Below are 24,064 nucleotides of genomic sequence, written 5' to 3'. Positions count from 1 at the left end.
TCCAGTCATCCCAAAGCAGGGCTGAGAAATATTTAGTTCCCAGTTAACACATGTAGTTACTGTCAGAAATCTCTCTCTTTCTCTCTCTCTCTCTCTCTCTCTCTCTCTCTCTCTCTCTCTCTCTCTCTCCCCGTGTGTGTGTGTGTGTGTGTGTGTGTGTGTGTGTGTATGTGTATGTTCATGTATCAGACTGTTAAACTGTTATTAACTGTTGTAAATTTCAGCCTACAAAATATGTTCATATGTGTGTTGCATGTGTATACGTGCCTCTCTGTGTGTGCACTTGTGAATATGGATATGTGTATGTGTGTGTGTGTCGGCTAGAGGGCACTGCTAGGTGTTTTTTTCAGTCACTTTTCACCTTACTTTTTGAGTCAGTGCTTCTCCTTGAACCTATAGCATACTGATTTAGCTAGATAGGTTGGCTAGAAAAACCCCGGGGATCCAGTTTTCTCTGCCCTGTAACTCTGACTGTAAAATATTCTCTTCATATCTACATTAAAAGTAAAACTAAAGGGTCAGTTTGTTTACATTAGCAGTTTGCTATAACAAACTAGCTGAGTTACCCTCAGCAAGTTAACATAACATTGTGTGTGTAGATAAACATTCATTTTGAGACCTATAAGAAAATTCACATGAAAAACCATTCCACAGAAGTAAGTTCTAAATAAATATGCACATCTGGAACAGCACATGACTGGTTTCTGAAATACATCCTTATATACATATATTTATTATATTATAGTTTTATGAGTTTAAAGCATAAAATACTGAAGAAAGACTATTTTGTCAGACATAGATTGTAACTCACTTCACCTCATATTGATCATTAATGGTTGAGTAGTACATTTATCCACATTTGGCAACATTATCTCACTGTTGGTTAGCAAGTGGGATGGGTATCCCATGAGGCTTTAGTCATCCTCTACCTGTGCTGATGAAGATCAGTTTCTCAGTTCTTGCACATGACCAATAATAAGACTCATTTTCTTTCAAGATCTAAAGCTGTCAGAAACTTTTTAATGGAAGCTTCACTTGGGTTAGAATGCTTATTATATGGCTCCCTCCATGGAACTTCTTACAGTGTGATAGTAAGTAAAAAAATATACATAAAAGTACAGAGAGAGAGGGAGGAGAAGAAGATAATTCTGGGATATTATAAACTAACCACGAAGCATTTTCATATTCCTTAGTAGTAGCAATATTGGTGTGTTCAGGATCCAGTGGGATTAAAATGTAACTTACTCCCTTACTTTATTGTTGGCTCTCTACACTCTTCCCTAGTCCTGGCTAGTCTTCTTGCTGTACCCTGTCTCCTCTTACCAATCCCCAAAATACTGCCCTTCTACTCTGATGCTCCTGTACTACGTTCTAACTATAATGACCACTGTCTTTGTTCCTGTCCTTTTTTCCACATGTATAATATTTTGTACTGCATTTATATTAATCAACACTACATACAAACTTCAAAATACAGTATTCAAATACCTTCCTCTCAGAACTGTTCCACAAAGGCATGGAATACTCATATTCTTCCTAGTATGTCCTGTACAACTTAATTTACAACAATCCGGAAAGGCTATTCTTTCCCTGGTACACTGTAGCTTCCTCAGGACAGGCACTGTGGTGTGATTATAGGTACCCTATAGGGCTTTGTTGACTGCATTTGATTGATTTGTATCCATGTCAATGATGCTTTATGTTTCTTTGGAATTTGAATTCTACTCAGAATCATGGACAGTAATCAATTACACAGATATGGATGATAGGTACTCAGGCTCATTAATGTATTTTGACTTCAAAACTTACTTTCCAAACTCAGGTTTCTATAATACAAGGCTCAGATATGACCACTGAATGTATTCCAGCATGATTCTCATATCTTCTTTCTCTTACCTTGTCTTTATCTATCTCTCCTATACTGTAAAAGGAGAGAGAAAGAGAGAGAGAGAGAGAGAGAGAACTTTTCATTAAATGTTGGTTTTCATCATTTATCTGGGCTGATCTTATAGTCCCCTTGGCTATTCTATTTATCTTAAGATATCCAGAGTTTGTAACCAAGGCAGGTCAGAGAGATGGTCACTCCAGGAGAGCTGCATCATTGGTAAAATTGGTAAGTGCTATTAGCACAATAGCAACCTGGACCAAATCCTATCAAGCCTCTGTTTTGTGTACTAGTTTGCATCTTTAAGTTCACTACAAATATGCCTTTAATGATTTACAAGTGCATACCTGGGAATTTTTGAGGAGGTAAAATTATAAAATGGTGTTTCACATTAGAGTAATGTCCTATAGTTTCCAAAGACATTTCACACCATCTTTCAGAGAACCCCTATACCAGCAATAGGAAATAAATAGAGTTTGTTGAATTTTATAGATCAAGACTGATGTACAGAGAAAGCAAATGCTTTGTCCAATGTTGTAGCACAGAATTTGCGGTAGATTGAACAATGCTTGTATCCATAAATTCAATGCTTCTCTGTGTTGGTCATTTCTATATTCAGCAAAGAAGGAGATTCATATTTTTTCCATATGGTGTTCAGAGCATTGCTTTGTTCCTTCCAAATAGTATGAGTTCTGTGAATTTCCATTAAAGTATAGCATTCTGGGCCTAACACTTACTTTGTGAAATGTCTTGGGTATTAGGTAGTTTTGTGCTTAGAGTCCATCCATTTTTCTCTACCTGCCTCCCTCACTACCTCTCTTTTCGATGCCCTTATGCATTTTCATCCACTTACTTCTTCATTACTCCTTTAAGATATATATTAAATCCTACCACATACAACATCACTGAGCTGATTAGTGTGTGTGTGTCAGATTAACTGAGAAATTTCCATTTGTTTAATGCATTTACAGTCTAGTGAGAGTGACTATCAAGTAAGTAGGTGGAACTGGAATTCTAGTTTCTCCAAAACGAATCAGAAATGGATAGTCATTTGCTCTTACATGAATAATGTGATAATTAGAAGAATGAGATCGATACTCTTGTTGACAATAACGCATGAAAATCATCATCTCAATCATTTATTTTCTATAGATCATGATTATTATTTCATTTAATTCAGTCTTTCCATTTGTATTCCTGATGTTTAGCAAGAAACCCCAGGGCCTTGGTGTGGCTCTGATTAAGTATCCCAGTGATCACAGTACTTCTCAATAAACAGTGGTGGACTATAGATTTGCACCTTCTAAAGGAAAGTGCCATAAAACAAATATAAGAAGCAATTGCAGAGCTGAGGACTCAGTTGTCATCCTATTACTGTGGAGACAGAATTATCATGAACTCAATACCTGTCTGGGCTACAGGGTGAATTTCAGCCTAGCTTAACTACACAGTAAGATACAATGTGAAAAAAAAAAATGTAAAGTAAAATTGGAAGTAACTGTATACACTCTCTCATCTAGGAGAGCTACTTATGTAGGGTGGATTGCTGGCTTGTGACTACAAATGAAAGCTGAGGAATGTTGCTCATTTCTCCTGCCCAGGGAGTTTGCCCGTTGGAAGGTGAGGAACACAGCCATAGAGAGGAGAGACCTGGTCCGCCATCCAGTGCCCCTCATGCCGGAGTTTCAAAGGAGCATCCGTCTGCTTGGCAGGAGACCCACCACTCAGCAGTTCATTGATACCATCATCAAAAAATACGGCACCCACCTGCTCATCTCTGCTACATTGGGAGGTAGGTCAGCAGCTACTGAGCTATGATTCCATCATTTTGTGTCCAGGATGACAAGAGAATGGGATGCCCTGAGAGTCAAGACATATTGGTCTTAAAGATTCCACTATATATCACCCCAAAGTGTGTATTTCCAGAGATGCCAATTGCCTTGTCTGCTGTGATCATGTCTGAAGAGACAATCCACATCTACATAAAGTCTAATTTAGGAGTATTAACTCTTGTGGAAATATGAGTTAACCTTGGAATGAACCGTTTGTTAGGAATGCTTCATGTGACCATTGTCATAGTTCTTCTGGAGTGGGATCTAATATCAAGAAAATTAAATGTGAAGCATTTTTTAAGGAATTTCTTTCATTTAAGTCAAAATTAAGATGTGATTTTTGAGGTTAGCATTATATAAGTGGACTATCATACACATCTTATATGGGCTTGGAATAGGTTAACATGAAAGTAGGCCAATTGCTTTGCTCTACTCAGCCTTACCCATATTCCCTTCTAGGGCAATCCATCTGTGAGAGAATGAGTAGAGGGAGTAGAATGAAACCAATGAAAAGACAATGGGAACTATGGGAACTGGTGCAAATTGGGGCATTTAGGTTACGTGTCATGCCTGAATGCATCATTTCATATCCCTTAAGCACGGAGGTGGTTTCTTTTTCTTTTTCTTTTTCTTTTTTTTTTCATTTCCTTCAGTAACTAAGTTCACTGTACTTTCTGAAAATCTTTGGTACTTCAACACCTGTGTAGAGCTGCTGAGATGCACATAGTTACAGACCATGCCAGGATAAATAATTTGCTGTGTTCTTGAACAGACTAAGGTATGATCCCAACAGGAGTCTTTTCCTTTGGGATATTCAGGATTATCCTCATGGGAGTAATGATACTTTAATTCAGTAGGTAGTGGCTTGATAAACACAGGTAGTAGTGTTTCCCACGGTAATTTTACACTGTTAATTTGTGAGCATGTACACATTGATGGGTGTGTCAGCATGTGTGAAGGTGGACATACATGTGTGTTCTTGTATGCATGGAGTACAGAAGTCAACATAGACTCGAGTTGCTTTCTGTCTCCTCAGATTACAGGCATATATTCTCAGATCCTACCTATTTACGTTGGTCCTAGGAATCCAAACTCAGGTCCCCATTCTTGCCTAGCAAGCAGTTTGCTTACTGAGGCATGTCCCTGGACACTTTCTATACAGTTTGATGAATGGAAAGTCAGTAATTTGGAAGCCTGAGGAATATGGGTAGAGTTGTTGGCTAGATAAATTCATTCACAGTTACAATCATTTTAACCACTAATTAATTAGTATAGCTGCAATGTAGGCATTTCATATTGTCTGTATTTCTCAAAACTACAAGTTAAATCGTAATACTTCCTTCTGTTTTATAAATAATAAAATCAGGCCTCGGAAGAGTATGGCTAATAAGTAACACAGCTAAGTCAAGAATGTAAGGTTTCCTGGTTGAAAAGCCTGCATTATATTGAAATTGGGTATGAATTATCTCTTTCACCATCTTGATTACTCATCAAACTATCTATCTACTCCAACGACCAATGGATCAAGTTATTTATGTATCTTGTTAAGCAGATATTAAATTAAGTAGGACTTTCAATGTGAAATTAGTAGTATAAATTATACTTGATTGTAAACTGAAAATGAGGTGATTTCTACAGGGCATGGTATTCACCTCTACACTTTCCTTTGAATGACACCCAACTCCTTTTTCACTGGGGAAAGAAATTGTTGCAACCAATTTGGTTCTTCTATTAAAAGCTGTGCTTTGGCCTCAGTCTCTGAAAATTCCAAGTGACAAAAGACTTTTTTTCCCCCTCCACGAAATATATTTTTAATTTGTCCAAGGCAAGGTGGTAAATTATTCACAGAGCCTTGTTCCTCTCCTGTTTTTACAACACAGTGCTTTAAAATATGCAAAGTATTGGATTGAAATCTTGTGTTGGACAACAGTCCTTTAATGTTCTCTCAGGCCTCGCTATGGAGGCACTGAGCAAAGAGGAGAAAGATTTACTGTTGATCAAATCCTGTGACTTAGAAACAATGTAAGGACCTTCAAATGTCATTATTTCACTCATTCACTCATTCATTCATGCTTGGAAAAGTATTTATTAAGGGCCTCCTAGTGCACTGGGAGGGAAAGGGTTAAGGCGGAATGGTAAAGAAAAGGACAGGATCCTCCAGAATGAGATCACCTACTTTCTAGTTCTGCCCCATAATTTTTATCAGCTTAGGGCCACTTCTGCAGATATTCAGTTCTCTGCCTCAGTTCTCTCTTTGTACCTAGTCATAATAATAGTTCTTTCCTAACACATATTGTGAGGATTAAAAACAAAATGAAGTATTAGAAGTCCTTAGCAAACACTGACACATGGCTGAGGGGAAGGAAACTCTTAGCTTTCTGGCACCTAGCAAATTATTGCTGTTGTTGTCACTAACATCACTGTTATTATTTAATGGAGCTAAAGAACTCAGGGAATCTCCAATGGAAGCCACATCCTGTCACTCGCTAGAAGAGTGGGAGGTATTCAGAAACTCACTTTCTTGTCGGGATATCAGTTTCCCAATCTCTACAGAAAGAACTGTAGAAAATATTATTTATTATAGGGTATTTTTTTCTCCTTAGGAACACTGTATTCACAGAGACAAAATGCTTTGATAAACCTTTTGAGGTGTCAAGTAAGTTCCTAAGGGCATAATTAAATAACAAAAGATGAGCACTGAACTGTCATGTACAGGACAAGATGAGCATTTGTTCAGCTCTTTAGGGAAATAGGAAGGACAGGGAGTGGGAAGCACACATTCAAGCTGGGGGAGGGTCCCATAACTTAGGTATTTCCAGTACTTTTTAAATTTTAATGAAAACTGTTAAATTCACAAAACCACTTGATGTGAGTGATCTGATGGAGGGTAGTTCAGAGACAAATTCTGTGCCTGGAATTACATGCAGTAGCTTTCCTTAGTACCTCTGAAAATCATGTTTTGGGTCAAAGAAAACATTTTGTAGACTAGGTATCTGTGGGATGTGCCTGATTAAGCAAGCATGCATGCATACTTGGAGTATATGTCCACCTGTTTAAAAGGCCCCTCAATTTATGTTCATGACAGTGGGGATTTTTTTAAATGTCTACATTCTTTCTAATAAACTGTTGGAAGATTTCTTGGCTCTCCTCCTAAGTGTCTGGTTTGATGTAATTTCATGTATTTACCACTTACTGGAATGGAGTTCTTATTTTTTGAGGGAAACTTGGGACTGCTCCTGTTTGGAAAAAGGCTTACTGTATTGTTACAGGGAACCCTTTAAAGTGGATCTGTAATGGAGAACTGTAGATGAACTGTGCAGCAGCTGGAACAGTGTTGTGACTTGATTGAAATAAAACTCGATGTGTTGTCAAAAAAAAAAAAAAAAAAAAAAGGCACACATGGATGCCTCCCAAGGCTTGACTATGAGTAACTATCCTTGGGTATATCTATATTCAATTCTTACATACATAAAGGTATGATAGATGCATATAGGCTTATATGTGAAGTTTTACATGTATGGGAATATCTGTACTACATTCATACCTTTTTATACATGAGTATGAGGGCAAATCCTCCTTGGCCATTTGTGTTTTCTTTGTGAGTGTAGTTGGTGTTCCCCACATTGCATAACCAATAACTTTCATTTGGCTGAGAAGGCTGATAATAAAACTATATGGCCTCCAAAGGAAGGATAGGGATGTCACAACATCCCCATGTACAGTCACTGTGGTCCCTCCTGCAGAACAGTATTTTCCATTGACAAAAAGAGCAAACTCCCAGCTTTTTCCATCCTCTGTGTGTCTGAGTTTTGCTTTGTGCCTCTGAGGAAAGGTGGTGCAGGGAGTGAGGCAAAGACCCTGGAGGACTAGAAGACTGTGGAAAGGCCTGTGTGGGGTGAAGAGGCAATTTGCAGAAATGCCCAAGTGGGAATGCAGCTCCAAACAGCACATTCTCTTAATATACACGAAATTAAGTCTTAATAATGCAGCAAGAAGTCCATTAACCCCTCTTGATCTAAGGCTTCCTTCTGCCAGCTCTCAGTCCAGAGGGAACCAGCTTGTTTCACCTTCTGTTCCACAGGCCCCTAAGAGAGCCTGAGCTGACATGTGGAATATTTATTTCCACTGACTCATAGCCTTAACTCCTAAAATTCACTTACTATACACTTCTCTACCCATCTATTGATGCATCCATTTATCCAATCATCTGTCCAAACATCCATCCTCTGCCCATCCATTTACCTGTCAAATGATAACTGAACATCTGTTCTCTGTTGTACCCTAGGAGAAGCATTGGGAATATTAGAAAGATGAATTGGGTAATTCACATTTCCTCCTCCCACCACCCACTGTCCCTGAATCTCAAAGTGTGATTGGATGTAAAGTCATCTCTAAACTAGAACTTTTCGGGTTCAAAGAGAAGAGTAGCATTTCCTACTGTCCAACCAGGAATGGTGATCCATGAGAAAAAGCAAACCTACATATTTTGCTAGAAATTCAGTCAAGTCTAGTATATGGACCCTCATGATGTTCCTTAATCACTTCGTGAGATTTTAGTCTCATTGCTGAAGTAGATAGGTGTTGCTGGAGGGCTTCTCTCAAGGTTCCCCAAGCCCTGCAGTCCCACAATCCACTTATAAAATAATCACTCAGACGCTTATATCACTTATAAACTGTATGGCCGTGGCAGGCTTCTTGTTAATTGTTCTTTTATCTTAAATTAACCCATTTCTATAAATCTATACCTTACCACGTGGCTGGTGGCTTACCAGAGTCTTTACATGCTGCTTGTCCTGGCAGTGGCTGCAGTGTCTCCCCTCCTCGGCCTTCCACTTCCCAGAATTCTCCTCTCTCCTTGTCCCACCTAATTCCTGCCTGGCAACCTACTTCCTGCCTGGTCACTGGCCATCAGTGTTTTATTTATATAGAGCAATATCCACAGCAGATAGGTCAATAAATAAGTTGACTATTGACCTGGGATGCTTTCATATTTATTCATTTATGATCTTATCATTATTTGCTAAGTACACAATCCATGGTCACATTGTTCTAAGTGGGAATGGCATAGAACTATTAGAAGAGCCCCAGTCTCACAGTATTTTTGCTCTAGTGGAGGGAATAGGCTGTTAACTCAGAACCCCCCCCCCTCCAAAAAAAAAAACAAGATAATACTGTGTTGCAGAAATAAAGAGAATTTTGAGCATACATGGAAAGTATTATCAACCCAGGTAGGGTATGGAGTGGGAGATAGAGAGACATATTCTAAGAATAGATAATATCAGAATATGAGAAATGGGTGAATGCTATCCAGGACAGAAAAGCAGAGTAAGGTAAACTGGGTTCATTTGACAGAGCAGAATAGTCAACAGTGATAAAAACAACAACAACAAAAAAAAAAACAGGGTTAAATTTTGCACAGCAGAGTTGTTGACAGTGAGGTAAAGAGGGGTTCATTTTGTAGATCAGCAATGTCAACATTAGGGCAAAGTAGAGCATGCTTTACTTGATACATGTATGCACAACAGGAGAGGCCAGGTTCTCAGGACTTTCAGTCCATGATACCTACAGAGGTGTTACATGCTAGTTTGCGTTCCTGTTTGTATGTCCCTCTGCCTTGTTGATTCATCTGGAATATAGAAATTATCTTAAGCTGCTGCCTCCTGGAACCTTTTCTGGATAATAGGAACAGAATGTGAATCCAAGCGTGAGCCCTATAGGCCATTTCCAGTGCTCTCAAGTAACTAGGGATCACACTTGCTTTTTCCTCTCCCTCTTCTTGCTCCCTCCTTTTTTATTCCTTCTTCCTTCCTTCCCTTTTTATATTAAAAAAAAAAACAAAAACAAAAAATTCTTTTATGGAGATGGTGACTGGGATTTACACTCAGGGCTTTGTATATGCTAAGCAAATACTTTGCCACTGAGCTACACCCCAGCCCTATCCTAATCAATTTTTCAAGGACCACAATGAACCAGAAACACTTCCAAGACTACATTTTTAAGGGTAAAATAAAGATGGAAATCAATTTAATAATATTTTTTACTTAACCTAACTTACTCAAGAATATTATCATGTCAACATGGTATCAGTAAGAGAACTACTAATGAGAAGTGTTATTTATTTTTTTTTTTTTTTGAGACAGAGTTTCTGTGTGTAATTTTGGCACCTGTCCTAGATCTCACTCTGTAAACCAGGCTGGCTTCAAACTCACAGAGATCCACGTGCCTCTGCCTCCAGAGTGCTGGGATTAAAGGCATGTGCCACCACTGCCCGGCGAGAAGTGTTAAATTTTCATATGAAATATTTTTGTGTCATTCCATAGCACAGCTTACTGTTTTGCTTATTTGTCACTGTGACGCCTGCCAAAGTCCTCAAACAGGGAAATGCCCAGCACAGGCACAGGTGCTGACTGAATGTACAGTCCAGGGTGTATTGAAGGAAAAGGATCTCTTCTTTTTGGTTCGTAGGGACATTGCAGGCAATTCCTAAGCTTTTCTAAGAGATGTACTTGGGTATGCCAGGTACAGGCCTGGCATGAAGAACTGGAATTAGAACTGGCCTAGAAAGCTGGGTAAGATTTAAAAGTCAAACACTTAGGAGAGGAAGAGGGCAAATTCGTCCTTAAAGTAAATTGCTTTTTCTTTCTTCAACTCAAAAATTCATCAGTATTCTAAAAACATTCCAATTGTCCTAGATACCAGGTTTTATGTCTCAGAATGTACTGTAAGGTTGTGTTCTCTAAATATTTTATTTTCTTGATTATATGTGATAGTAAATACTATATCATAGGCAACCTGAAATTATCAAATCATCGTAATTAATAATAACAATATTTGCTGCACACCATACAGGATCTAACTCTTTTTTGATATAGATTTAATCCTCATGTCAAGCCTTTGAAGTAGGTTCAGCTTGTATCACTATTTTGCATGGGAAGGATCTGAAGCATGAGGGTGATACCTAGTTCCAGTCAAGGCAGAGCAGTCCTACAGTCGGGGTCTATAACAACTACTATTAATCAACTAACTTACTTTTAAAATAATTTTTATTTTCTTTCATTTTTAAAAATTCTGCAATTTTGATGGACATATACACAAATGAAATATGATCATATACACACCTCTCTGTCTCCTCTACTTGTGTTGTGTTTTCCCAACTTCTCTACCACCTTCATCTCTTTTTCTGGTTTGCATGTTTTTCTATTTTTTTTTTTTTGTTTTTGTTTGCTTGTTTGTTTTGAGACAAGGTCTCAGTATATGGCCCTGACTGGCCAGGAACTCACTGTGTAGTCCAGTCCCCCTTCTTCTTCTTTTTTGTAAGCAGTCTCTCATTTATTAAACAAAGGGCTGAGGTTTATATATGTGGGTTTTGGCAGGCTTCGCTCCTAGCTACTGTGGTGTATCTTGGTTGACTCCAGGCTACATCATCCTCTTTTGGTTTGCAGCTTATGGGTCAGGTTTCTTCTGACCAGAGTGCTCTCTACTCATGTCTCAGGTCTTTGTTTACTTAAGGCGTGGCCCAGTGCTTCAGGCTTATCCACTTCAAAAGAGATTCATAATAATTTATATCCAACTTTTGCTTTTCAATAACATTTCAGATAAAAATGATTTAATTTTGATTTATGTATATGAGTGTTAGCCTGCATGTATATATGTACACCATGTGTATGGCTGATTCCCACAGAGGCTCGAAGTAGAATTTCAGGAGAGAACCTAGAACAGGTGTTATAGATGGTTATGGTCTACAAGGTTGGTGCTAGTAACAGAACAGCTGAAAGAGCAGGAGACCATGACGTTGTGAGGAAATGGGGGAGGGAGAAAGAGAAAAATAGAAGAGATGAGAAGTATAGCCCCACTTCAAACTCAGAGATCAGCTTACCTCTGCCTCCTGAGTGCTGTGAGTAAAGGTGTGTCCTACTACACCTTTGTGTCTATCTTTCTTTTATCCTCCTTTTTCCACTCTCCCATCCTCTCTTCCCTCCATTCCCACCCTCTGTACCACTCATCTTTCTTCTGTCACTTTGCCTGTATGGTGGCCAAACATTAAATTTAAGGGCTTGCTTTATGCATTCTGAGAACATGGCCTACCATTATGCTGAGGTCAGAGTCCAATACTAATTGATTTTCAAGTGCTAAAATGATCTAGAGACAGTTCTCAATACTTTCACATATTACATAGTTTACTCTTGCTTCTAATCCCAAAGGACTTTTTTTTGTTTTTTTTTTTTTTTTTTTTCGTTTTATTTATTTATTTATGTGTGTGTGTGTGTGTGTGTGTGTGTGTGTGTGTGTGGATTTTGTTATCTTTTTTTTTCAGAATTGCTGCTATTGCTAATAATTACATGGGGGATAGACAAATTAAGAAATGTAATCATTTTATCTCAGCAGAGAATGGAGGTAGTAGTCTGGTTGCCATGTCTACTTGTTGGCTACATTTAGAGCTTCCTTCACAATCTTTCACTGAAATAGCTAGTTAGGCACATCCAATACCATTATAACTTTCTAGTGTAAGGAATCTACATATAAATTTCCAGGAAAACTCATGGAAGAAAAAAATACAAATTTATACAATCATATTTTTATCTTTGTAAGATATATTTCATTGATATGTCCATATCTTAATTCCTCTGCCAATTCACCAATCATCTAAAATATATCTGTCAATTCTCTCTCTCTCTGTCTCTGTCTCTCTCTCTTGCTCTCTCGCTCTGTGTCTATGTGTCTTTGTCTCTGTTCCCACATCTACCCAAACATTTTGCTATCTATTTACTCTCTTTTCCCATATCTACTTATCTTTACATATCCATAACTTGTCATTTGTCTGTGTAAAATGGGGTGGTTAGAAAAGAAATAAAATATGGATGCAAGGAATTAAGGAGATAAGCAAAAAAGAGTAGAGAAGAGAGAAAGAAAGGATTAGGTTGTTTTGAGGGAACAGAAGAAAAAAGAAAAAGGAAAGAATATCTATGCCAAATCCATCATGACCTTTCTTAGAAGTTGCAGACTTATTAGGTAAGACAATGCTCTTGAGATGTATGTAAAAGTTTATTTGGTGATGGACTCTGGTGACTTAACCTTATTCAATGGCCATTGCTCTAATGGAATCTACAGCAAACTCTGAGTTCTGTCTTCTGCACTATGCCCTTGATTTTATAGGTAGAGAGTTGTTTGGACAGATTGGTTGGAGGATAAGTCTGTCTTTTAGCATCCACGCTCTGCAAATTTTCCTCCCACACTGAAACTGGAGCAAGCTTTCTTATGTTCTTTCTTGTCCTATGCAGGAGAGGAAGCTTTGACCATGTACATGGACAAAAGTCGCCTTGACCGGAAGTCAGGAAATGCTACTCAAAGTGTTGAAGCTTTGCACCAGCTTGCATCATCCTACTTCGTCGACCGTGATGGCACCATGAGAAGGCTCCATGAGATCCAGATATCAACTGGAGCAATCAAGGTATAGTCGGAGGGTGCACTTAGATTCTCAAGTCAATAGAGCAATGATATAGACATTCTGAGAACCGATAACAAACACAATTCTTTGCTTCCTATCACTCAGTGTACCTTAGTTTCCTCTAATAAGTCACTCTGATGAATATTGCCACATGATCTCTGACAAAATGAAAATCTTCATTAGATTACTGACTTATTAATACATTCTGACTATGGCCATTACAGAATTATTCATGGCCCTGTCAGTCTCTGATAAATAGCTGGCTCTCTTTTTTCTCCTTTCCTTCTTTCTTTCCTTCCTTCCTTCCTTCCTTCCTTCCTTCCTTCTTTCTCTCTTTCTTTTCTCTCTTCCCATTCTATTCTTTCTTTCTTATGCCAATTGTAGAGACAGAGGCTAGGAGTAAATAATTTCCCCAAGATCATACAGCTAGCAAGAATAGGATTAGTGCATCACTAATGATCAGTTTGTACAATTTTTATGTTTTTTTTATCCATTCCCATAACCTATTTTCTAGATTGTAACACTGAGGTCCAAAGTTTTAAGCATTTTGCTCAGAGGTATTCATCTTGAGAATATCCTAATAGGAGCTAAGATATTACTGTCTAGCCTGGCAATGAGCAAACATTTTCTGCAAAATTCCAGTATGAAATATTTAAAGTTTACAGGTTTTAGTTGTTACTTCTCAGGTCTGCTACAATTGCAAAGGAGCAGCCATGGACATGCATATGTAAGAGTGTGTGACTGTATTCTGACAAATCTTTATCTACACAAGTGAACAGTTAGCCACATTGTCCACTGAGCTATGCTCTTTCGCACCAACACCTCCCAATAGAACCTTCAAAGATATGAGATACTGGAAGTATCTTTATCTGTGTTGGCCAGGAAGTAGCCTTTAGTCACATGTGATTATCAAATACTTGACTGGGTCTACCAATGAAGTACATCTGTAAGTTGATTCAATTTTAACTAATTCAAAGTCAAGCAGACATGTTGGATGTAGATACGCTGAATTCTCAAGTCAGTGACTTCCAGTACAGGAAATTTAGGATTCATTTCCAGTACAGTGAGTTTAGAAATGACCTCTATAAAGAAAGTGTGGGATGACATTCTTGAAATAAAGGATTAATTTGTCAGAGGATTTTTTTTCCTGTCCTAAATTTTCTTAAACTAGATTATGCCTGCAATTTGCTTCTGAGTCTTCATTTTAACTTCTGAATTAAATGTAGGTCTTGCCTCATATTCAGAATCCCTAAGACATCTCTAGGGAAAAGGAACAGAAAGGGAAAGGTCAAGTTAGACTCAGGCAGCTTGAATCACAAATTGTTCACTAGAAGAGGGCAGGAGGGTGTGACTGGGTAGGAAGGTAGAAAGAAGAGAGATAAATCAAATCGACAGACAAAGACCAGCTTATCCAAGAAAAATTACCTGTATAGGGGGGGATTATGCTGTTAAGGAGCTTGGCATCGAGAGAAAAATCTTTATGAAGCCATGAGAGTCAGGGAGCTGCAAAGTCCTGGTTTTCATTATTACCAAATGGTTCTCTGCTCCTGGATGGGGTGAAGAATTGAGATATTGAAGGGCTGTAAGGAGATAATCATCTTCTGTGCATCCTGGAATGTGCAGCCCACCTCTTGCGGAGGGATTTCTCCAACAAATTGCACAGAAACCTTGCAATGAGCCATTTTTTAAAACTCAGTTTGATGTTTATTCTTTTTATTTAAATTTTTATTTATTATGCATAACAACCACAGATCTCCATCTCATCCATCCTCCCACTCCCCCCACCCATGCCTAACTGCCCCCGATCCACCCCTCATAGCCTCTTCCAAAAGGGTTAAGTTCTCGTGGAGGGAGAGCAAAGCTTGTTACATTCAGTTGAGTTAGGACCCAGCACTCCCATCTTGCTTCAATGGTGAGCAAGGTACCTGACCATAGGTTATAGGCTCCAGAAAGCCAGTTCATGCACTAGGGATAGATCCTGATCACACTGCCAAGGGTCCCACAGACAGACCCACGTGTACAACTGTCTCCTGTATGAACTATGCAGAGCATCTAGTCTGGTCCCATGCAAGTTCCACAACTGTTAATCCAAAGTTCGTGAGTTCCTATGAGTTTGGTTCAGTTGTCTCTGTAGATTTCTCCATCATGATCTTGACCTTCCTTTGCTCATATAATCCTTCTTCCCTCTCTTTGACTGGACTCCTGGAGCTTGGCCTGGGGCTTGGTTGTGGATCTGCTTCCATCAGTTACTGGATGAAGGCTCGATGATGACAGTTAGGGTATTCACCAATCTGATTATCAAGGTAGACCAGTTCAGGCACCCTCACCACTATTGCTAGTAGTCTAATCTGGGGTCATTCTTGTGGATTCCTGGGAATTTCCCTAGCACCAGGTTTCTGCCTTACCCCATAATGTCTCCCTCTATCAAGGAATCTCTTTCATTGCTCTTCCACTCTGTCCCTTCCTCAGCTTGACCATCCCCTTCCATCATATTCTGATCCACCCCATCACCTCCCCTCTATTGCCCCCCATCCCCAGTTTAGTAATGGAGATCTCCTCTGTTTTCCTTTCCCAAGGTGATCCCTATGTCCCTTTTAGAATCCTCCTTGTTTCCTAGCTTCTCTGGAGCTGTGGGTTATAGTCTGATTATTCTTTGCTTTACATCTTGTATCCACTATGCTTGTCTTTTTTGAGTCTGGGTTATTACACTCAGGATGATAATTTATAGTTTCATCCATTTGCCTGCAAATTTCATGATATCATTTTTTTTACAGCTGAGTAATACTCCATTGTGTATATGTACCACATTTTCTTTATCCATTCTTTAGTTGAGGGGTATCTAGGATGTTTCCAGGTTCTGGCTACTATGAATAATGCTGCTATGAACATAATTGAGCAAGTGTTTTTGTGGTAAGAGTGAGTATCCCTTGGGTATATGCCCAAGAGTTGTATCATTGGTCTTTAAGGTAGATTGATTCCCAATTTTCTGAGAAGTTGCCATACTGAATTCCAGAGTAGCTGTACAAGTTTGTACTCCCACCAACAGTGGAGGAGTATTCCCCCTGTTCCACATCCTGTCCAACATAAGCTGTCATCAGTATTTTTGATCTTAGCCATTCTGACAAGTGTAAGATGGTATCTCAGAGTCATTTTGATTTGCATTTCCCTGATGACTAAGGATGATGAGCAATTCCTTAAATGCCTTAGGCCATTGAGATTCTTCTGTTGAGAATTCTGTTTAGATCCATAGCTCATTTTTTAATTGTATTGTTTGCTACTTTGTTGTCTATTCAGTTGTTAGAGTTCCTGGTAGAATTATAGGAGTCACTTATGTAGACTATCATATCATCTGCAAATAGTCAGTTTGACTTCTTCCTTTCTAATTTATATCCCCTTTTATTGTCTTATTCCTCTAGCTAGAAGTTTGAGTGCTATATTGAATTAGGTATGAGTAGAGCAGACAGCCTTGTCTTGTTCCTGATTTTAGTAGAATAGCTTCAAGTTTCTCTCCATTCATTTTGATATTGGCCCTTGACTTGCTGTAATTCGCCTTTATTAAGTTTAAGTATGTTCCTTGTATTCTTGATCTCTCCAAGACCTTTATCATAAAGGGGTGTTGAATTTTTTCAAAGGCTTGTTCAGCATCTAATGAGATGAACATGTGGTTTTATTATTCTTTCAGTTTGTTTATATGATGGATTATGTTGACAGATTTTTGTATGTTAAACTGTCCCTGCATCTCTGGGATGAAGCCTGCTTGATTATGGTGGATGATTATTTTAAAAAGCGTTCTTGGATTCAGTTTGCCAGTATTTTATTGAGTATTGTTTCATCAATGTTCATGAGGGAGATTGACGTGTAATTCTCTTTTGTCGTTGGATCTTTGTGTGTTTTGAGTATCAGTGTTACTGTAGCCCCATAGAAATAGCTTTGCAATGTTCCTTCTTTTTCTCTTGTGTGGAACAATATTAGCTCTTCTTTGAAATTCTGATAGAACTCTGCCCTGAAACCATCTGGCTCTGGGCTTTTTTTTGGGGGTGGGGTGGGGGGGGGAGACTTAATTACTGCTTCTATTTCCATACGAGTTATAGGTCTACTTAAATTGTAGACCTATAAATCATCTGGTCTTGATTTACTTTGGGTATATGTTACCTATCCAGAAAATTGTCCATTTCTTTTAGATATTCCAATTTTGTGGAGTACACGTTTTGAAGTATGACCTGATGATTCTCTGGATTTCCTCATTGTCTGTTGTTATGTCTCCCTTTTTGTTTCTGATTTTGTCAATTTGGATATTCTATCTCCGCCCTTTAGTTTGTTTGGATAAGGGTTTGTCTATCTTGTTGAATTCCACAAAGAACCAACTGTTAGCTTCATTGATTCTTTGTAATGTTCTATTTTTTTCTATTTTATTGATTTCACCCCTCAATTTTATTATTTCCTCAGATCTACTCCTCCTGGATGAGTTTGTTTCCTTTTGTTCTGGAGCTTTCAGGTGTGCTGTTTAGGTCACTAGTGTGAGATTTTGCCAACTTCTTCATGTAGGTATTTAGAGCTATGAACTTTCTTCTTAGTACTGCTTTTATAGTGTCCCATAAGTTTGAGTATGTTGTACTTTCATTTTCATTTAATTCTAGGAAATCTTTAATTTCTTTCTTATTTCTTCTTTGACCCAGTGGTGATTCTGTTTGAGCATTATTCAGTTTTCATGAGACTGTGGGCTTTCTGTAATTTGTGTTGTTGCTGAATTCTAACTTTAAGCAATGATGGTCTGATAAAATACAGGAGTTTATTCCTTTTTTTTTGTATCTGTTGAGATTTGCTTTGTGACTGAGTATGTGATCAATTTTAGATAAGGTTTCTGGGGTGCTGTGAAGAAGGAGTATTCTCTTATAAGTTTGGGTGGAATTTTCTGTAGATTTCTATTAAGTCCATTTGAGTAATAAAGTCTATTAGTTCCTTTATTTCTGCGTTAAGTTTCTGTCTGTCAGACCTGTCCACTGGTAAGTGTGGGGTGTTGAAGTCTCTCACTATTAGTGTGTAGGGTTTGATGTGTGATTTAAGCTTTATTAATATTTTTTACACATGTGGGTGCCCTTATATCTGGAGCATAAATGTTCAGAATTAAGACTTCATCTTGATGGATTTTTCCTGAATGAATATGTAATGCCCTTCTTGATCTCTTTTGATTACTTTTAGTTTGAAGTCTACTTTTTTAGATATTAGAATAGCTACACCAGCTTGCTTCTTTAGTCCATTTGACTGGAAAGATTTTTCCCAGCTCTTTATTCTGAGTTAGTGTCTGCCTTTGAGGTTGAAGTGTGTTTCTTGTATTCATCCAGTAGAAGGATAAATCCTGTTTTCTTATCCATTCTGTTAGCCTATGTCTTTTTATAGACAAATTGAGTCCATTGATATTAAGAGATATTGGCCGGGCGCTGGTGACGCACACCTTTAATCCCAGCACTCGGGAGGCGGAGGCAGGCGGATCTCTGTGAGTTCGAGGCCAGCCTGGGCTACCAAGTGAGTTCCAGGAAAGGCGCAAAGCTACACAAGAGAAACCCTGTCTCAGAAAAAAAAAAAAAAGAGATATTAATGACCAGTGATTGTTAATTCCTGTTTTTGTTTGTTTGTTTGTTTTGTTTTTTGTTTTTGTTTTTGTTTGTTTGTTTGTTTGGTTTTTTTTTTTTTTTTTTTGGTTATAGTATTGTGTGTTTCCCTTCTTTGGGATATGTTGGTGTGGGATTATCTATTGCCTGTATTTTTATGGGTGCATCTGACTTCGTTAGGTTGGATTTTTTTTCCTTCTAGTGCTTTTTGTAGGGCTGGATTTGTTGATAAGCATTGTTTAAATCTGATTTTATCATGGAATATCTTGTTTACTATGTATATGGCAGTTGAGAGTTTTGCTGGCTGTAGTAGTCTGGGCTGGCATCTGTGGTCTGTTAGTGTCTACATTATGTCTGTCCAGGATGTTTTGGCTTTCAGAGCCTCCATTGAGAAGTCAGGTGTTGTTCTGATGGGTCTGTCTTTATATGTTACTTGGTCTTTTTCCTTGGCAGCTTTTAATATTTTTCTTTATTCTGTATGTTTAGTCATTTGATTATTATGTAGAGTGGGGATGTTTTTGGGGGGTCTAGTCTATCTGGTGTTTTGCAAACTTCTTGTATCTTCATAGGCATTTTCTTGTTTAGGTTGGGAAAGTTTTCTTCTATGATTTTGTTGCATATATTCTCTGTGCCTTTGAGCTGGTATTATTCTCCTTCTTCCATCCCTATTATTCTTAGTTTTTGTCTTTTCATGGTGTCCCAGAATTCCTGGATGTTTTTTGTTATGATTTGTTGGCTTTAATGTTTTCTTTAGCTGACAAATCTATTTCCTCCACCGTATCTTCAATGCCAGAGATTCTCTCTTCCATCTCTTGAATTCTGTTGGTTATGCTTGCAGTTGGTTATGCTTGTAGTTTCTGTTCATTTAGTCAGATTTTTCATTTCCAGCATTCACTCAGTTTGTGTCTTCTTTATTGCCTCTATTTCAGTTTTCAAGTCTTGAATTGTTTCTTTCACCTGTTTAATTGCTTTTTCTTGGTTTTCTTTGAGGGATTTATTGATCGCTTCCAATTTTTGTTTGTCTTTTCCTTGATTTCTTTAAGGGAATTTTTCATTTCCAATTTAAAGGCCTCTATCATCTTCTTAAAGTCATTTTTAAAGTAATTTTCTTCTGTTTCTTCTACATTGGGATGTTCAGGTCTTGCTGATATAAAACCACTAGGTTCTGGTGGTACGATATTGCTATTTATGTTGTTGAATATATTCTTACACTGTCATATACCCATCTCATCCTCCAGTGGGTACAAAGGGTGTATGTGTCTCAGGTAGCCGCTCTTGGTCTACTTGGTACTCTTGGTCCAAACAGAGCTCTTGGTCCAATCAGAGCTGGCAGAGCGTGTGTCTCGGGAAGCCACTGAGGTCTCAGAGGATGGGTGGGTTGGGGGATGGAGTGGTCATTGTGGGTCATAGGTTCTGATGGCGATGCTGGTAATCAGGCATGCATGCAGGAGTCCTTCTTGCTGGACTGCAGCTGGGGCAGCAATGCTTGGGGATATGGAAGCATGGGTTGTGCCCCTGGGCCTAAAGCTTGGAGGCTGGGTTGATCCTCAATGAGCCATTTTTATACTAACCCTGGCTTCTACACTCAATTTGGCCCAGGAAGGTATTTTTGCCCTTTCTGGCCACTGTCTCAGGACTCGTACACTACAGCTTGTGTCACTTCCTGTTTATTGTGAAAGCCAGCCTCTGACCTAGATAGGGTAACTATAGTAAAATAACTTAGTGTTGTTAAGTCTTACTCAAGAAAAATATGCTGTTATTTGACAAAAAAGGAAGGACTTATTTGTTTTGAAAAATGCAACGATTATTAATTGGTTTATTATATCCCACATACCAAGTACATAAAAACTATGGCCCCTTGGGTGTGCAAGGTGGCTCAGCTAGTAAAAGTGCTTACTGGTGACCAAGTGACCTGGTGACTTAAGTTCATCCCCACTACCCACATAAAGTTGGAAGGAGAGAGCAAACTGCATGAAGTTGTCCTCTGCTCACTGCATTCATTCTTTGGGATGTATGGTCCCACTTACAAAGCATGCACAAATATACAGGTACACATACACACTAATGTTAATTTTTATAATAATTATTATTTTAATATATAATCTCTTTACCTCTTTATGTAAGAGCACTGCTACCTTTACAAAGAGGAGAAACTGAGGAAGGGAAAGATACCTGCCTAAGATTACACAGGTGAAATGACCGAGAAGTTATGTAGTGTCTTTCCCACAAGTGATCTTTCCTTTCACTGGAGGCTGTTCCTTTACAGTTGAACACAAACTTTAGCACAGCTCCAAAGAATGATGAGTAAAGGGATGAAGAAGCCTTTATGTACTAAACCCTTAATTCCAAGGTTATTTTAAATAGCTATTCCTTTTTGTCACCACCTTGAATCTTGGAAGACAAAAATCACAAATACACAACAGAATCTGGATTTCTTTTTTTTTAAACCCTGCAGTGGCACTGATTGTAGTTATTGCTGAAACTACTTTTGAAAAATGGAGACAATTGTATTGTTCTTGCCCAATAATAGTGCCTATGTACTCATTGCAATTTATAGAGGCATTTTGTAATCAGCTGGCCATTTTTGAACATTCCCTGTGCCAGGCACTTAAAGTCTTTACATGTGTTCCACAGCCTCCCTGGAAGGTATTGATAGCTTGAGCTTGCTGACACTTAGAGGAGTTAAGTGGCTTCCTTATGTCACACAGCAAATAAATGGCCCTGCTTGGAACTAATGATAGTTTTTCTGATTCTGAAACCTGGGCTTTAGATTTGTATCATTGTGCTATAATGTATTTGTTCATATAACACTTGGTGTGACCTTGTGAAGTGAGAGCCAGTAGTAGACAGTGGACCTTAAGAATTCAGTCTGTGTGTTTGATCATACTTGTTCAGTCTGCTTAGCCAGAGCCACACACAGTTCCAGCCAAGCATTCAACAGACATTTCAGGTGTGGAATCATTCCTTAGGATCTATCTCCTCTAGATCAGGACTCCTATCTTACACTTTTCTCACTTATTGTCCATTCTAGGTCACAGAGACACGCACTGGGCCTCTGGGCTGTAACAGCTATGACAATCTGGACTCTGTGAGTTCCGTCCTTCTGCAAAGCACGGAAAGCAAACTGCACCTTCAAGGTAGGAAACTGTACAAAAGGGGCGGCACTGGAGGTGGGCAGAGGTGATACTAGTTCCAGAAAGAATGAGGCACAGGGAGAAGAGGGAAGGGGAGTAGAGGCAGGAAACAATGAAAATCTGAGATATGGAAATCAGGCAACTGTGATGTGATACACAAGAATTTTGACATACATAGAGATTTAAACTCATGGTTATTAATTAGTTTTCAGATAAAAAAGTATGAAAATGTGAGCTCTATCTGACTATTTTGATAAAAATGTCTGAACAGTATTATTTATGGATGCCTGATGCCCCAAACCTACTATATATTAAAGTTTCATATCTATCATCTGTATTTCTTCCTTATTGATTTGATTTCTAGTGTGTTTTGGAAGGAGATGTTTATCAAAAAGATATTTTATAGAATGTGTGATTCTTTGTAATGTCTTTCTCTACTGGCTCATCATCTGAAGTTTTAAATAAATACATACATGCACATTTTTTGTGGTGTTAATAATCAACAATGTCAATACTGGCTGTATGTAGAAAGATATGTTCAGACATTACCTTTAAGACTACAACTATTGTGGGATTAATATTTTGATTTTTGTAAATGTTTCTGTTCATTCAGCTTTTGTCAAATTTAGAAGAGTAAATTTATCCTTTTTAATTTATACCAGAGAGAGGGAAGGAGATTTTAGGTAGAAAGATATATAAGGACTACAGTACTGATGATGTTGGTAGAGTAAAAAATATATATTTTTTCTTTCATGTTTTGAGATTATAAAACAACTATACCATTATCTCTTTTCTTTCCCTTCTATATATATTTTTCTTAAAAACAATATAATCATCTCAATTTTCCACATGTAAGATATAAGTGAATTATGTCACATCTATAAAACATATTAACAGGGCAATAGTGAAATGTTATTTATGAAGAATTTTCTATAATAAGAAAAAACTATTTGGCATTAATTAACAACTGCAATTCATTTTGGCTGATCTTAATATAAAAGAAGAAAATTACTTCTATAAGGAAATGCTGAAAAGTCAAAAGTGGTTACTTTGGGAGAGTGACAATGCACACTATTTTAAGCTTCTTGATGCCTTTTGAACTGTCCTTCAATAATCACATATTAATTTTACAGTCAGAAAAATATGGTATGCACTAACTTTGTGAAGATAGAAATTGTGGTCTTCACCAAAAGTATATGCTAAAGATTATTTTGAATGTCAGTGGGAACAACTTGAGTTGAAGGCAGGCACAGGGTTTCACAGAGCCCAACAAGTCCTTTGTGTTCTGATGTCTTAACAATTCTGTGGTTCACGTACACATACAGATAATAATTGGGAAACAGTGTAAGCAGAGTTTAATAGTGTCACAGGGAATCCTCAATGACAATATCATGGAGAAAGTCAAGTCAATATGATGGTTAAATGTTTAAACACACACACACACACACACACACACACACACACACACACCTCAGATACTTAGAAAAATTAGATTATTTCCTTTAGTAGAAAAAATAGTAGGTATGATGATTTGATAGAAGAAAATGGCAAAAACGCATAGTCCATATGCCTTGGGTGTACCAGAATTTTGAACATCGTAGTTTATGGGATACCTGCAGCAAATCATTGGAATGATACTCAGGATTTGAATCCTGGCAATTGGACACCAGTGAGTGTGTTGTCATTGGCTGTGCATGCTGATGATATGCAAAATTGTACATTGCGATTATAATAAACTTAATAAGAAAAATCAGAAATTACTACCAAAGATAATGGTGAAGTTTTCATGACACTAAGTCTAATTTACTGTGAATCCAGTACAGCTTAAGGCTCAATGATTTTTCACCTGTGCCCTCATATTTTATTTTTCAAATTATGTATGGAGTTTTATTTCAAATTTTAAATTTCTTCTTCTCAACACACTTCTGTATAAGATTCTGCCCTCTAAAACATGGGACTTCCATGGGTGTCATTGCTAGGAGGATGCTCTTCAAATAGGAATAACTTGACAGCCCTGTTCTCTAGATCAGTCAGAGCTGAACTGAAGGATTGGGTCTATATGCAAGTATTTCACATTTAAAATCATGTTTAGAAACTGCAGTGTCTGGATAAAGGTCTCCAGGAGTAAGAAGAAAGGTCTGCTTGAAGCACAAAGAATT

At 38.0% G+C, this 24,064-nt stretch overlaps 1 protein-coding gene and 1 long non-coding RNA gene across 2 annotated transcripts in view; both read left to right on the top strand.

Annotated features, from left to right (window-relative positions):
• The window catches only part of Brinp1 (BMP/retinoic acid inducible neural specific 1), a 189,652-nt gene that overhangs the window by 108,573 nt on the left and 57,015 nt on the right, over positions 1–24,064 (top strand). The window contains exons 3-5 of the mRNA XM_028885701.2: positions 3,487–3,677; positions 12,996–13,165; positions 21,803–21,908. Of these exons, the coding sequence (XP_028741534.1) occupies positions 3,487–3,677; positions 12,996–13,165; positions 21,803–21,908 (467 nt within the window). The remainder of the gene's footprint in view (positions 1–3,486; positions 3,678–12,995; positions 13,166–21,802; positions 21,909–24,064) is intronic.
• LOC114704449 lies at positions 3,684–9,107 on the top strand. The gene is made up of 2 exons (XR_003736261.1): positions 3,684–8,295; positions 8,667–9,107. It is a non-coding gene; the product is annotated as an uncharacterized LOC114704449 (long non-coding RNA).

Source organism: Peromyscus leucopus, chromosome 2 (genome assembly GCF_004664715.2).
Source record: "Peromyscus leucopus breed LL Stock chromosome 2, UCI_PerLeu_2.1, whole genome shotgun sequence".
Taxonomy (NCBI): domain Eukaryota; kingdom Metazoa; phylum Chordata; class Mammalia; order Rodentia; family Cricetidae; genus Peromyscus; species Peromyscus leucopus.
The sequence above is the reverse complement of the archived record's forward strand: the minus strand, read 5'-3'. Positions and strand labels throughout refer to the sequence as shown.